This window comes from Scyliorhinus canicula, chromosome 3 (assembly GCF_902713615.1).
Source record: "Scyliorhinus canicula chromosome 3, sScyCan1.1, whole genome shotgun sequence".
NCBI classification, from domain to species: domain Eukaryota; kingdom Metazoa; phylum Chordata; class Chondrichthyes; order Carcharhiniformes; family Scyliorhinidae; genus Scyliorhinus; species Scyliorhinus canicula.
In genome coordinates, this window is record NC_052148.1 from 237,471,090 (window position 1) to 237,484,893 (window position 13,804).

Here is a 13,804-nt window from a genome sequence, read left to right on the forward strand (position 1 = left end):
ATGTTCAAACACCTTTTGGTATTCATCCCATTCTGGGACAAATATTTTGGAAAATGAATTATTCTTAATAAAATAACCTGCTTTAAATTAAATACAGTTCAATTTGTTTTTAATCAGGTCGGTTTACTATTCAGAATGTGACTCCTCAAAATGATGGCGAAAGTTCAAAAGTCAAAGTCAAAGTTAGAGTCAATATCCATGGTATTTTCAATGTGTCCACTGCGTCACTGATTGAAAAACAGAGACCAGAGGTTGGTCAGGCTGAAGATATTCCAATGGAAACAGACCAAACATCTCGGGATGCAGCAAATGCAAAAATGGATAATCAGGTATGGCATACAAAATAGTTGATGCTTCCAAGTCCAAAGATATATCTTTTATGGAAGCTTTAGTAAACTTTTTTAAATTCAGAGGCACACTTCAGTGATACATTTTTAGTGCTTTATTCCTTGAAATGTTTCAATTAAATAAAAACCTATTAAATGAAAATTGTTTTGCATTTTAATATTACATATTCCTAAAGTAAAAATTATCTGCACTAATTAGTCAGTCCCTTCAATATCTGTGTCTCTTTATAATGGTTATGCTCCAGTTGCTTCCAAATATTTGTGTCAGGCTATTCCCAGTGAGGTATCACCGCTGACTCATTTGTTCAGCCGTATCATCACCTGATGTACATGTGCAGTACTAGCACACTTTATTGCATGGTAATGCTGTATTTTACTCCTTTTCCCTGATTCATAAGTATTGAAGCCACTTGTAGTGACCCTACCTCCAACCACAGCACAGACTGGGGAATGTATGGAGTCCCTGACATTTGGAGATCTGTTTTGTAGAGTATTGTGCACGAAACAATAGCATTAGTTTGAACTAGTTCTGAAGAACCAATCCTATTTTAGTAAATTTGTTGCACCAACTATTATATAAAAATGTAACATTCTGGAGAAATTAATTAGTCTGCAAGATGACTAGTTATATATGTTTTGATTGTTCTGCTTTCTTGTTTTGATTTTTTTTTTTATTATTGTGCTAAGTTTTTTAAATTTTGATTAATTTGTGTTTCCTTAGCTATACGCCAACCTTGGTGTTTGCTAATAGATGACATCTTTAGTTCAGAGGAAGTTTGTGTTGATCATGTAACATTGAGGCTTGATTTTTCTCAGTTACTGTGAGTTCTTAATCTGTGCAAATTCAGTGTTCTAAGCGTATTAGCATCTTATCACTGAAAAGTTTTTGATTTAATGTGAGAACCTCACTCTGCCAAAGCAGATGCCTCCACCACTAAATAAAATTAACCAATATACTTCAGAACTTCTCCATTGGACAGGGACGGCATGGTGGCACAGTGGTTAGCACTGCTGCATCACAGCTCCAGGGACCCGGGTTAGATTCTGACCTCTGGTGACGGCGTGTGGAATTTGGGCACACTCCCAGCATTGTGTCTGCGTGGGTTTTCTCTGGTAGCTCTGGTTTCCTCCCACGGTCCAAAGATGTGCAGGACAATACTAAATTGTCCCTAGATGGGAATCGGGTGGGGGATTGGGTCTAGGTGGCGCGCTCTTTTAGAGGGCCGCTGCAGATCCGATGGGCCAAATGATCTCTTTCTGCACTGCAGGAATGTTGAGGACTTTATGAATGAGCATCTTTGTGCCATAAACCTAATCCATGGTAATATACTGTTAGTTATTAGTTTGTCCATGTTTACCTGTGGCACCAGAGGTGTCTGTATGCCTCATGACAAATAATAGGAGGCGGTTCATTCTGATGTGGTCTGAGTTTATCATGTGAGAGGGCAGCACGGTAGCATGGTGGTTAGCATAAATGCTTCACAGCTCCAGGGTCCCAGGTTCAATTCCCGGCTGGGTCACTGTCTGTGCGGAGTCTGCACGTCCTCCCCGTGTGTGCGTGGGTTTCCTCCCGGGTGCTCCGGTTTCCTCCCACAGTCCAAAGATGTGCGGGTTATGTGGATTGGCCATGCTAAATTGCCCGTAGTGTCCTAAAAAAGTAAGGTTAAGGGTTGCTGGGTTACGGGTACAGGGTGGATACGTGGGTTTGAGTAGGGTGGTCATTGCTCGGCACAACATCGAGGGCCGATGGGCCTGTACTGTTCTATGTTCTATGTAGTTCATTTTTACATCGGAAGTTCAACGGCTAACTATCTTCTAATTATGTCTCTATTCATTAAGACATCCAGAAAAACAATAAAACAGGATGACTTAAATCTCCGGATTCTGACTCTTGTCTACTAATGGTATTAGCAGTAGTAGTACATAATCTAGGTTGGCACCTGTTAGTTGGAAATACTGCCATTTAGATAAAGCATTTAAACTGACCAACATTTATTTCTCAACCAACATAACTGAAACAGGTTACATTTAAAGTACCCTCCAATTATTATGCCATGTTCAGGTGTTGTCGTTAAGTGCACAATTCCTTGATACACATATGCAAGGTAGCTTAACGGGACTGGCTTGTGCTTAGCCTGTATGGGAACTATCAGGTTGTTGTGTGGCTGCATAGCTTAGAGGGAACACTAATTATGAAGCATTGTGGGATTTGGCTGTGTGCATATTGTTTTATAGAAGCAGAAGTAGGCCATTCAAGCCCTTGAGTCTGTTAAACAAAATCATGGCTCGAGATCTCAACATCATCTTGGTTCCATAATCCCTTGGATGCCCTTACCAGATTGACATCCTATCAATGTTTTGAAAATTGACCTAGCCTCACTGCTTTTTGAGGGAAAGAGTTCAAATTTCCGCTACCCTTTGTGCATATTACCTCCTGGTACCACCCCCACCCCGAACGGCCTTTTTATTATTTTATGGAACATAGACATCACTGGCTGGGCCAGCATTTATTTCCCATCCCCAATTGCCCTTGAGGGGGCAATTTAGAGTCAGCAACATTGCTGTGGATCTGGAGTCACATGTAGGTCAGACTGGGTAAGTATGGCAGATTTTCTTCCCTAAAAGAAAGTAGTGAACTAGATGGGTATTTACAATGATCAGCAGTGGTCTTACAGTCTTCTTTGGACTTAGTAATTCCAGATTTTTATTGAATTAGATGCATAGAAAATAGGAGGAGGCCATTCAGCCTTTTGAGCCTGCTCCGCCATTCATTATGGCTGATCAAGTTCAATATTCTGAACCTGCATACCACCCCTCCCATATCCTTTTAGCCCCAAGAGTTAATTCTTTCTTGAAATTAGTGTTTTGGCCTCGAGTACATTCTGTGGTAGCGAATTCCACATATTCACCACTCTCTGGCTGAAGAAATTTCTCCTCACCATAGTCCTAAAAGGTTTGCTCCTTATCCTATCATCCCCTAGTTCTGGACACCCCCGACACTGGGAACATTCTTTCTGAGTCTAATCCTGTTAGAATTTTGTTTCTACGAGATCCCCTCTCGCTCTTCTAAACTCCAATGAATATAATCCCAACCAATTTAGACTCTCCTCAAATGACAGCCCCGCCATCCCAGGAATAAGCCGGGTAAACCTTTGCTGCATTCCCTCCATAGCAAGAACATCCTTCCTCAGATAAGAACACCAAAACTGCACACAATATTCTAGGTGTGACATCACCAATACCCTATATAATAGTGACTCTCTTCCCTTTTATGTACTTATAGAAGTGTTTGCTATCCTTTTTGATATTTTACCCTAGTTTTCTATTGCTTTTTTAGTATACCTTTGTTTATGTTTGAACGTTTCCCAATCTTCCACCCTGCTACTAGCTGTTGCAATATTATATGCCTTAGTTTTTGTTTTTATATTGTCCTTGATTTCCTTGTTTAGCCGTGGATATTTTTTTACCCCTCTTTCCATCTTTCTTCCTCACTGGGATATATTTCAGTTGTGAAGAATTGAGTACATCCTTAAACAACTGCTATTGCTCATCAGCTGTCCTACCTTTTAGCCTTCCTGCCGACGCTACTCAGGCCAAATCTATCCTCGTGCATGTGTAATTTCCTTTGTTTAATTCCAGAACACCAAGTGTGGGACTCCACTTTCCCGTCCCCAAACAGAATTTTGAATTCTACCAGACTATGGTCACTACTCCCTAGAGGATCCTTAATGATGAGGTCATTAATTAATCCCCCCTCATTACACAATACCAAAATCCTGAATAGTCTGCTCCCTGGCTGGTTCCCTGACATACTGTTCCAAGAAACAATCTCTAATACATTCAATGAACTCTGCCTCCAGGCTATCCGTGTCAATTTAATTCTTCCAGTCCATGATTATTGCCGTACCTTTCTTACAAGCCCCCAGTATCTTGTGGTTTACACTGTAACCCACTGCAGAACTACTGTCGAGGGACCTATAAGATTAGTCCTATCAAGGACTTTTCCCCTTTGCCATTTCTTATTTCTACCCAGACTGATTCCCCATCTTGATCTCAGTGCTTCTGTCATTTCTCATTACAGCACTGATCTCTTTGCAAACCAGCAAGGCTATGCCAAAACTTTTCCTTTCTGTCTATCTTTCCTAAATATTGTGTACCCTTGGATATTCAATTTCCGGACCTGGTCTCCCCTGTAACCATGTTTCTGTAATCGCCACCAAATCATACCTTTTTGTTTCTATTTGCACCGTTAACTCTTAAGTCTGTGCAGTCTGGATAGCTTTTTCAGTATAGAAGGTGCAAATAAAGTAAAGAACATGAACAGATCATTTGTTAAATCATTTATGCTAATTTCACATTCTGGTAACAAGAAACTTGACCCATTAGAAGTTGAACAGGGTTGAAAGGGCAGTATTCTAATCCACAGTTCTAATTAGCCCTTTTTGTTTTGCATCATAAGAACATAAAAACTAGGAGCAGGGGTAGGCCATCTGGCCCCTCGAGCCTGCTCCGCCATTCATTGAGATCATGCGTGATCTTTTGTGGACTCAGCTCCACTTTCCGGCCCGAACACCATAACCCTTATTCTCCGCTTTATTCTTCAAAAAACTATCTATATTTACCTTAAAAACATTTAATGAAGGAGCCTCAACTGCTTCACTGGGCAGGGAATTCCATGGATTCACAACCCTTTGGGTGAAGAAGTTCCTCCTAAACTCAGTCCTAAATCTACTTCCCCTTATTTTGAGGCTATGCCCCCTAGTTCTGCTTTCACCCGCCAGTGGAAACAACCTCCCGCATCTATCCTATCTATTCCCTTCATAATTTTATATGTTTCTATAAGATCCCCCCTCATCCTTCTAAATTCCAAAGTGTACAGTCCCAGTCTACTCAACCTCTCCTCGTAATCCAACCCCTTCAGCTCTGGGATTAACCGAGTGAATCTCCTCTGCACACTCTCCAGTGCCAGTACGTCCTTTCTCAAGTAAGGAGACCAAAACTGAATACAATACTCCAGGTGTGGCCTCACTAATACCTTATACAATTGCATCATAACCTCCCTAGTCATAAACTCCATCCCTCTAGCAATGAAGGACAAAATTCCATTTGCCGCCTTAATCACCTGTTGCACCTGTAAACCAACTTTCTGTGACTCATGCACCAGTACACCCAGGTGTCTCTGCACAGCAGCATGCTTTAATATTTTATCATTTAAATAATAATCCCGTTTGCTGTTGTTCCTACCAAAATGGATAACCTCACATTTGTCAACATTGTATTCCATCTGCCAGACCCTAGCCCATTCACTTAACCTATCTAAATCCCTCTGCAGACTTCCAGTATCCTCTGCACTTTTCGATTTACCACTCATCTTAGTGTCATCTGCAAACTTGGACACAATTGCCCTTGGTCCCCAACTCCAAATCATCTATGTAAATTGTGAACAATTGTGGGCCCAACACGGATCCCTGAGGGACACCACTAGCTACTGATTGCCAACCAGAGAAACTCCCGTTAATCCCCACTCTTTGCTTTCTATTAATTAACCAATCCTCTATCCATGCTACTACTTTACCCTTGATGCCATGCATCTTTATCTTATGCAGCAACCTTTTGTGTGGCACCTTGTCAAAGGCTTTCTGGAAATCCAGATATACCACATCCATTGACTCCCCATTATCTACTGCACTTGTAATGTCCTCAAAAAATTCCACTAAATTAGTTAGGCACGACTTGCCCTTCATGAACCCATGCTGCGTCTGCCCAATGGGACAATTTATATCCAGATGCCTCGCTATTTCTTCCTTGATGATAGATTCCAGCATCTTCCCTACTACCGAAATTAAGCTCACTGGCCTATAATTACCCGCTCCCTGCCTACCTCCTTTTTTAAACAGTGGTATCACGTTTGCTAACTTCCAATCCGCCGGGGCCACCCCAGGGTCTAGTGAATTTTGGTAAATTATCAGTAGTGCATTTGCAATTTCCCTAGCCATCTCTTTTAGCACTCTGGGATGCATTCCATCAGGGCCAGGAGACTTGTCTACCTTTAGCCCCATTAGCTTGCCCATCACTACCTCCTTAGTGATAACAACCCTCTCAATGCCCTCACCTGTCATAGCCTCATTTCTATCAGTCACTGGCATGTTATTTGTGTCTTCCACTGTGAAGACTGGCCCAAAAAACCTGTTCAGTTCCTCAGCCATTTCCTCATCTCCCATTATTAAAACTCCCTCCTTATCCTCTAAAGGACCAATATTTACCTTAGCCACTCTTTTTTGTTTTATATATTTGTAGAAACTTTTTCTGTCTGTTTTTATACTCTGAGCAAGTTTACTCTCACAATCTATCTTACTCTTTATAGCTTTTTTAGTAGCTTTCTGTTGCCCCCTAAAGATTTCCCAGTCCTCTAGTCTCCTACTAATGTTTGCCACTTTGTATGCTTTTTCCTTCAATTTGATACTCTCCCTTATTTCCTTCAATATCCACGGTCGATTTTCCCTCTTTCTACCGCCCTTCCTTTTTGTTGGTATAAACCTTTGCTGAGCACTGTGAAAAATCGCTTGGAAGGTTCTCCACTGTTCCTCAACTGTTCCACCATAAAGTCTTCGCTCCCAGTCTACCTTAGCTAGTTCTTCTCTCATCCCATTTTAATCTCCTTTGTTAAGCACAAAACACTAGTATTTAATTTTACCTTCTCACCCTCCATCTGTATTTTAAATTCCACCATATTGTGATCGCTCCTTCCGAGAGGATCCCTAACTATGAGATCGTGAATCAATCCTGTCTCATTACACAGGACAAGATCTAGGACCGCTTGTTCCCTCGTAGGTTCCATTACATACTGTTCTAGGAAACTATCGCAGAGACATTCTATAAACTCCTCCTCAAGGCTGCCTTGACCAACCTGGTTAAACCAATCGACATGTAGATTAAAATCCCCATGATAACTGCTGTACCATTTCTACATGCATCAGTTATTTCTTTGTTTATTGCCTGCCCCACCATAACGTTACTATTTGGTGGCCTATGGACTACTCCTATCAGTGACTTTTTCGCCTTACTATTCCTGATTTCCACCCAAATGGATTCAACCTTATCCTCCATAGCACCGATGTCATCCCTTACTATTGCCCGGATGTCATCCTTAAATAACAAAGCTACACCACCTCCCTTACCATCCACTCTGTCCTTCCTAATAGTTTGATACCCTCGGATATTTAACTCCCAGTCGTGACCATCCTTCTGGGGCTGGTTTAGCTCACCAGGGTAAATCGCTGGCTTTTAAAGCAGACCAAGCCGGCCAGCAGCACGGTTCGATTCCCGTACCAGCCTCCCCGGACAGGCGCCGGAATATGGCGACTAGGGGCTTTTCACAGTAACTTCATTGAAGCCTACTCGTGACAATAAGCGATTTTCATTCATTTTTCATTTCCTTTAACCATGTTTCAGTAATGGTCACTAAATCGTAGTCATTCACGATGATTTGCGCCATCAACTCATTTACTTTATTCCGAATACTACGAGCATTCAGGTAAAGTACACTTATGTTGGTTTTTTTACCTCTGTTTTGAATCTTAACATCTCCAATTTTATTCCTTTTAGTATTACTGGGCCTATTCACTGAGCTCCCCTCAGTCACTGTACCTTGTACTGTCGCCATTTTTGATTTTTGACTATGGTTTCTCTACCTTACACTTTCCCCCTGCTTTTTATTAAATAAATTTAGAGTACCCAATTAAATTTCTTCCTAATTAAGGGGCAGTTTAGCAGACCTAATTCACCTACTGTGCACATCTTTGGATTGTGGGGCGAGACCTACACAAATACGGAGAATGTGCAAACTCCACACGGACAGTGACCTGGGGCCGGGATCAAACCCAGGTCCTCAGTGCCGCCCCATTGGCCAAGTTAAATTTCCCCTTTGTGTCCAAAAGGTTAGGTGGGGTTACTGGATTGTAGGGGTGGGGTGGATACGTGGGCTTGCGTAGGGTGCATTTTTGAAGGGTCAGTGCAGACTTGATGGGCCGAATGGCCTTCTGCTTTGTAAGTTCTTATGACCTAAATGAATTGAGGTTAATCATGGAATCATAGAATTTACACTGCAGAAGGAGGCCATTTGGCCCATCGAGTCTGCACCGTCCCTTACAAAGAGCACCCTACTCACGCCCACCTATCCACCCTATCCCAGGAACCCCCACTTAACCTTTTTTGGACACTAAGGGCATGGCCAATCCACCTAACCTGCACATCTTTGGACTGTGGGAGGAAACCGGCGCACCCGGAGGAAACCCATGCAGACACTGGGAGAACGTGTAGACTCCGCACAGACTTTGGGTTGTATAGTTCATGATAGGTGATAACATTGATATCTTGTGTTTCAAATTCTATTTATTTGTACTAGCTTCCAGCAATAAAAAGCTTGCCCCTTCACTGGAGGGACCTTTTTACCAATACACTCAACCATTGAAACATTGGTACTTGTGTGTATGCATGTACTTTGTGTTTTGCATTATTTTGTTGAATGTATATTTCATGTTTTAAGGGTAATATGCAAGTTGATCAAGAGGAAGTGCCTTCACAGCAAAAAGACCAAGCTGAAGAGCAGAATGAAGTTTCCCAGGTATTGTGCATTGATATTAAAAAAAAGTTAGTAAAATCACATAGATTACCAAAAAAAGCTTTAGTTTGTGATTTTTTTTCATAACTTTAATTCTTTACAGAATGATTTGACTGCAGAAAATAAAGAAGACAATAACACAAAACCGAAAATAAAAGTGAAAAGTATAGATTTGGTGATTCAAAGTGACTTGCCCCAACAGCTAGGTCAGGACCTTCTCAACAACTATGTTGAAAATGAGGTATGTTTAAATGTTTCACCAAAATTAAGAAATGGATTATCCAGATTCCTACATTTGCCTTTTTATGACTTAATACTTGCAGGGTGTGGTGAGAGTTTGGTGGCTTTGCCTTTGGATGTGGTAGGCAGGCAAACTGGTAGCAGGTTTGTATCAGTCAATGAATGTAGAGAAAGCAGTCCAGCCTTTTACTTTCACTAGGGACTTAAGGGACCAGTTTAGCTTAGTGGGCCGACAGCTAGTTTGATGCAGAAAAAGGCCAACCGTGTGGGTTCAATTCCTGAGTTTATTCATGAAGGCTCAACCTTGCTCCTTTCCTGAGGTGTGGTGATCCTCAGGTTAAACCACCACTAGTCAGCTCTCTTCCTCAAAGGGGAAAGCAGCTTATTGTCATCTGGGACTATGGCAACTTTACATACTTTACTATGTAAGCGCACAATTCCACTAAAGTGACTTGTTTGCCATGTAGCAGAATGCTTTTATGCACGGTGTGCTTATGAATTCTGTTTTTATTCTCAGGGGAAAATGATTATGCAGGACAAATTGGAAAAAGAGAGAAATGACGCGAAAAATGCTGTAGAAGAATATGTGTATGAGATCAGAGACCAGCTGTGTGGAATTTATGAAAAATTCATCAGTGAGGCAGTAAGTAGTTTATTCCATCAGCTATTCAGCAAGTTAATGTGCAGCATTAATGCATCAGAGTGGCAAGAATTGGTTTGTTATTTTACACTGCCACAGTGGTGACCTTGGCCTGGCAAATGAGCTGAAGAATAGTCAGCCAATTCAACAAGCAGACATAAGAGTGGCCGCCCAGAAATACACTCAGATATCTGGGAATGGTTTGCTTTTGATTTCTCTGCAGTGTGATCAGGTGATGACCTAAATCAAAAGACAATTTAAAATACAAAATTATTTTGAATACGTACGTACAGACCTGGATTCCTTTTTTCTGACAATTCCATGCTAATGGCATTATTTCCTCTTTCAGAGCAGTTTCTAAAAAGTAAATAACAGCATCCTTCTGTTTCTCATTCAAGTCGTCATTCTTGTGATGCAAGAGGGAACTTTGTCAAATTAATTTTGCCCTTCTGTGACCTGACTTCCACTCCCAAAAAAAGATTAGCTGGGATGGTAAAGATGTGGCTCACTTTCTGCTAAATCATTACCCAACGGAGAGAACTGAGACCACTTATGACCCACTGAGATCTGCTAACCTGAGTACTGATGGGGAGTGAGTCAGGTTTTCTAGTTTGTGGCCTTTTCCTTGGTAAAATCACTGAATGATAAGGATAGCTCAGCTGGCTTTCTAGATGTTCTTGTGGTTGCCTAGTCATACCACCTACTGCCACATTGTAAATTTATAAGATTACCATAATTTTTATTTTCCCACAGGATGGCACTAAGTTGGAGATTTTGATGGCTGAGATGGGAATTGCAGGACAATTTTATAGAGGACAGTTATGGTTCACCTACTCTTTGTGAACGTTTTCCTCGGCACTATCAGATGAACATCAGAAAAGCTCTGTCCTGCTAAAATTTATCCTTCACAATCAAAGCACAGGGGGTTGGTGATCTGGCTGTGACTTGAGACTTGGCTATGTAAAAATTGCCTGCCATATTTTTGTACATTATGGTGACTTCAATCTTACTAATGATCCATTGGTTGCAACCTGCTTTAACATCCTGGGAGCACAACACTATTTTTATGTGCACTTGTAGCTCCAGCTTTAGAGGGGGTAAAAATGAAACTTAATTATTCCTGCAGTTTCTTTCAATATACGACCTTCCAGAGGAATAGTATAGAAATAAAATTGAAGAATTGGTCAATGAAGAAAAATAATTTTCAATATGTAATGTTCTAAACATATTTTACCTATTGGATACAGGGATAAATTTGGAATAAGATGAGGTGAAAAATAGCTGATGTATAAAACCTATATTTTAAAATTTGATAATACAACACTTCGGTCTTTAAAATTCCTTTGATATTATTCGCATTTGATATTATTTGCATGTGGACGGCCCAGTGGGCACAATGGTTAGCACTGTTGCCTCACAGAGACCCGGGTTCGATCCCGACCTTGGGTTTCTGTGTGGAGTTTGCACATTCTTCTTGTGTCTGCATGGGTTTCCTCTGAGTGCTCCAGTTTCCTCCCAGAGTCCAAAGATGTGCAGTTTGGGTGGACTGGCTATGCTAAACTCCCCCCAGATGACATATTATAGGGGTAGGCTGGGAGATTGGGCTAAGGGAGGGTGCTCTTTCAGAGAGTTGATGCAGACTCGATGGGCTGAATGGCCTCCTTACGCACTGTAGGGATTTTGTGATTCCATATAATGCTTGAGTGCCATGCAAGGTATAAGTTGGTAAATGCAAAAGTTATGGTTAATGCTACCAGTATTCTGTATAGCTAATTCTGTATAGCTAATCCAGCAGATGCTTGGAATGCAAGCCTGATGGTTAAGTGGTTTAATGAAAGAAAGAACTTGGATTTTCTAGTGTCTTGACTTCTCATGACTTCTGAAATGTAGTTGACTGTTGCAGTGCGCAGCAAGTTTTTACAAATAGCAATGAATTGCTAAATGTCCAGATCATCAGTATTTGGTGTTGGATGACCACTAACTACACCAGGATCACTTAATCATAGAATCATAGAATTTACAGTGCAGAAGGAGGCCATTCGGCCCATCGAGTCTTCACCGGCTCTTGGAAAGAGCACCCAAGCTCCACCCTATCCCTGTAACCCAGTAACCCCACCTAACCTTTTTTGACACTAAGGGCAATTTATCATTGTCAATCCACCTAATCTGCACATCCTTGGACTGTGGGAGGAAACTGGAGCACCCGGAGGAAACCCACGCAGATACGGAGAAGGTGCAAACTCCACACAGACAGTGACCCAAGCTAGGAGTCGAACCAGGGACCCTGGAGCTGTGAAACAACTGTGCTAACCACTGTGCTACTGTACTGTCCCACTTTGTTAATTGTTGATTTTTTAATTTCATGCCATTGCCATGGGGGAGCACAGTGATTACCAACGTTTTCAGTAACAACACATTTCAATGAGACAAACAATTCCACTGCATGCACGTTTCTTTTTCAACTGGATTGATTGCTCACGAACACAGCACAATGTAGAACGAAATGGCCAATCACATACAAGGAGCAGGGCTTGGATGATGCGCAGCAATCTGCAGCAAATGGTAGTGTTTTCTCATTGTGCAGCCATTCATCCTGCGTGCTCAGTTTAAATTCGCATGCTGACTGAACTTCAGTTTAATTCAAAGCCATTATGTTGAGCGCAACAATAATTCTCGTTAAAATGCCAGTAGATAATAGACACTGGCCGCAATTCTCCGCTCCCCACGCCGGGTGGGAGAATCGCGGGAGGGCCTGGCGAATCACGCCCCCCCCCCCCAACCCCAAAAAAATGGCATGTCACGGAATCGCCGGTCGCCATGGAAGTTCTCCGGCCCGGATGGGCCGAGCGGCCGGACGCACCCGACCGGTTCACGCCGGCACCAACCACACCCGGTCGCTGCCGGCGTGAACATCGCGCGACAGGTAAGTGTGATGCCTGTGGGGGACGGAGGGAGGATCGAGCACCACGGGCGTGCTCAGGAGGTGACTGGTCCGCGATCAATGCCCACCGATCATCAGGCCGGCATCTCTAAGAGACGCACTCTTTCCCCTCCGCCGCCCCGCAAGGTCAAGCGGAGGGGAAGACTGCAACCGCGCATGTGCGGGTTGGAGCCGGCCAACCTGCGCATGCGCGGCTGTCGTCACTTAGGCGCCGCCGGCCGCGTCATTCTCGGCGAGCCACTTTGACGCAAGTGTCAAGACCCGGCGGCCGAGTTTCTCGCAATGCCACTCCTAGCCCCCCGGGGGGGGGGGGGGGGGGGGGGGGGGGTGGAGTGGAGAATTGGGGGCGAGGAGCGGTCTCCGACACCGGAGTGAAACACTCCGGGTTTCACTCCGGCGTCGGCACTCGGTCTCCCTTTGGGAGAATCGTGGCCATTATATGAAAACAACCTTTCTTATATTTACCAATTTAAATGTAAAACTAAACACCAAAGTTAGTTTATTGTAACACCTCGTACGTGCCTGTAATTGTGAGGCATGAATTTAATTTTAGTCCTTAACAAGACGCAAATCATTTATTTCCACTCCTTTAACGACATCGTTTGCATTGGCATTACTTCGTGTCACACTCTGTAATGCTGTTACAGAGCCCCTGCTGTCTGCCAAATAATGAGCAATATATTTAATATTAGACAATGATTATATTACAAAGATTATTTTGTGTGGGTGTTTTTTTTACACAGTATGATAAGCTAGGTATAAGAACTCCAAATCAAGATGTCTTGTGCCATTTGGTATTTATTATTTAGAATTTTCATCCATAATATTTGATTCCTTGCTATTGGGATACGTGTGTGCTAAAAGGTATTAGAATAAGTATAGGTGCATATCTTCCGAACATGTTTCTATTTTGTTTAGTTGAACTGTACGTTCTGCTTAAATCAGTAATCCTTGGGGAGAAGGACATTTTGTATATGTTCAATAAATGGACGATTTTCCATATGCTAATATTATTC

General features: G+C 42.3%; 1 protein-coding gene across 3 annotated transcripts in view; it reads left to right on the forward strand.

Moving 5' to 3' along the window:
• The window catches only part of hspa4l (heat shock protein 4 like), a 106,049-nt gene that overhangs the window by 69,089 nt on the left and 23,156 nt on the right, over positions 1-13,804 (forward strand). For all 3 annotated transcript variants that reach the window (XM_038792408.1, XM_038792409.1, XM_038792410.1), the window contains 4 exons: positions 118-329; positions 8,893-8,970; positions 9,071-9,208; positions 9,725-9,850. In XM_038792408.1, coding sequence (XP_038648336.1) covers positions 118-329; positions 8,893-8,970; positions 9,071-9,208; positions 9,725-9,850 — 554 coding nt within the window. The remainder of the gene's footprint in view (positions 1-117; positions 330-8,892; positions 8,971-9,070; positions 9,209-9,724; positions 9,851-13,804) is intronic.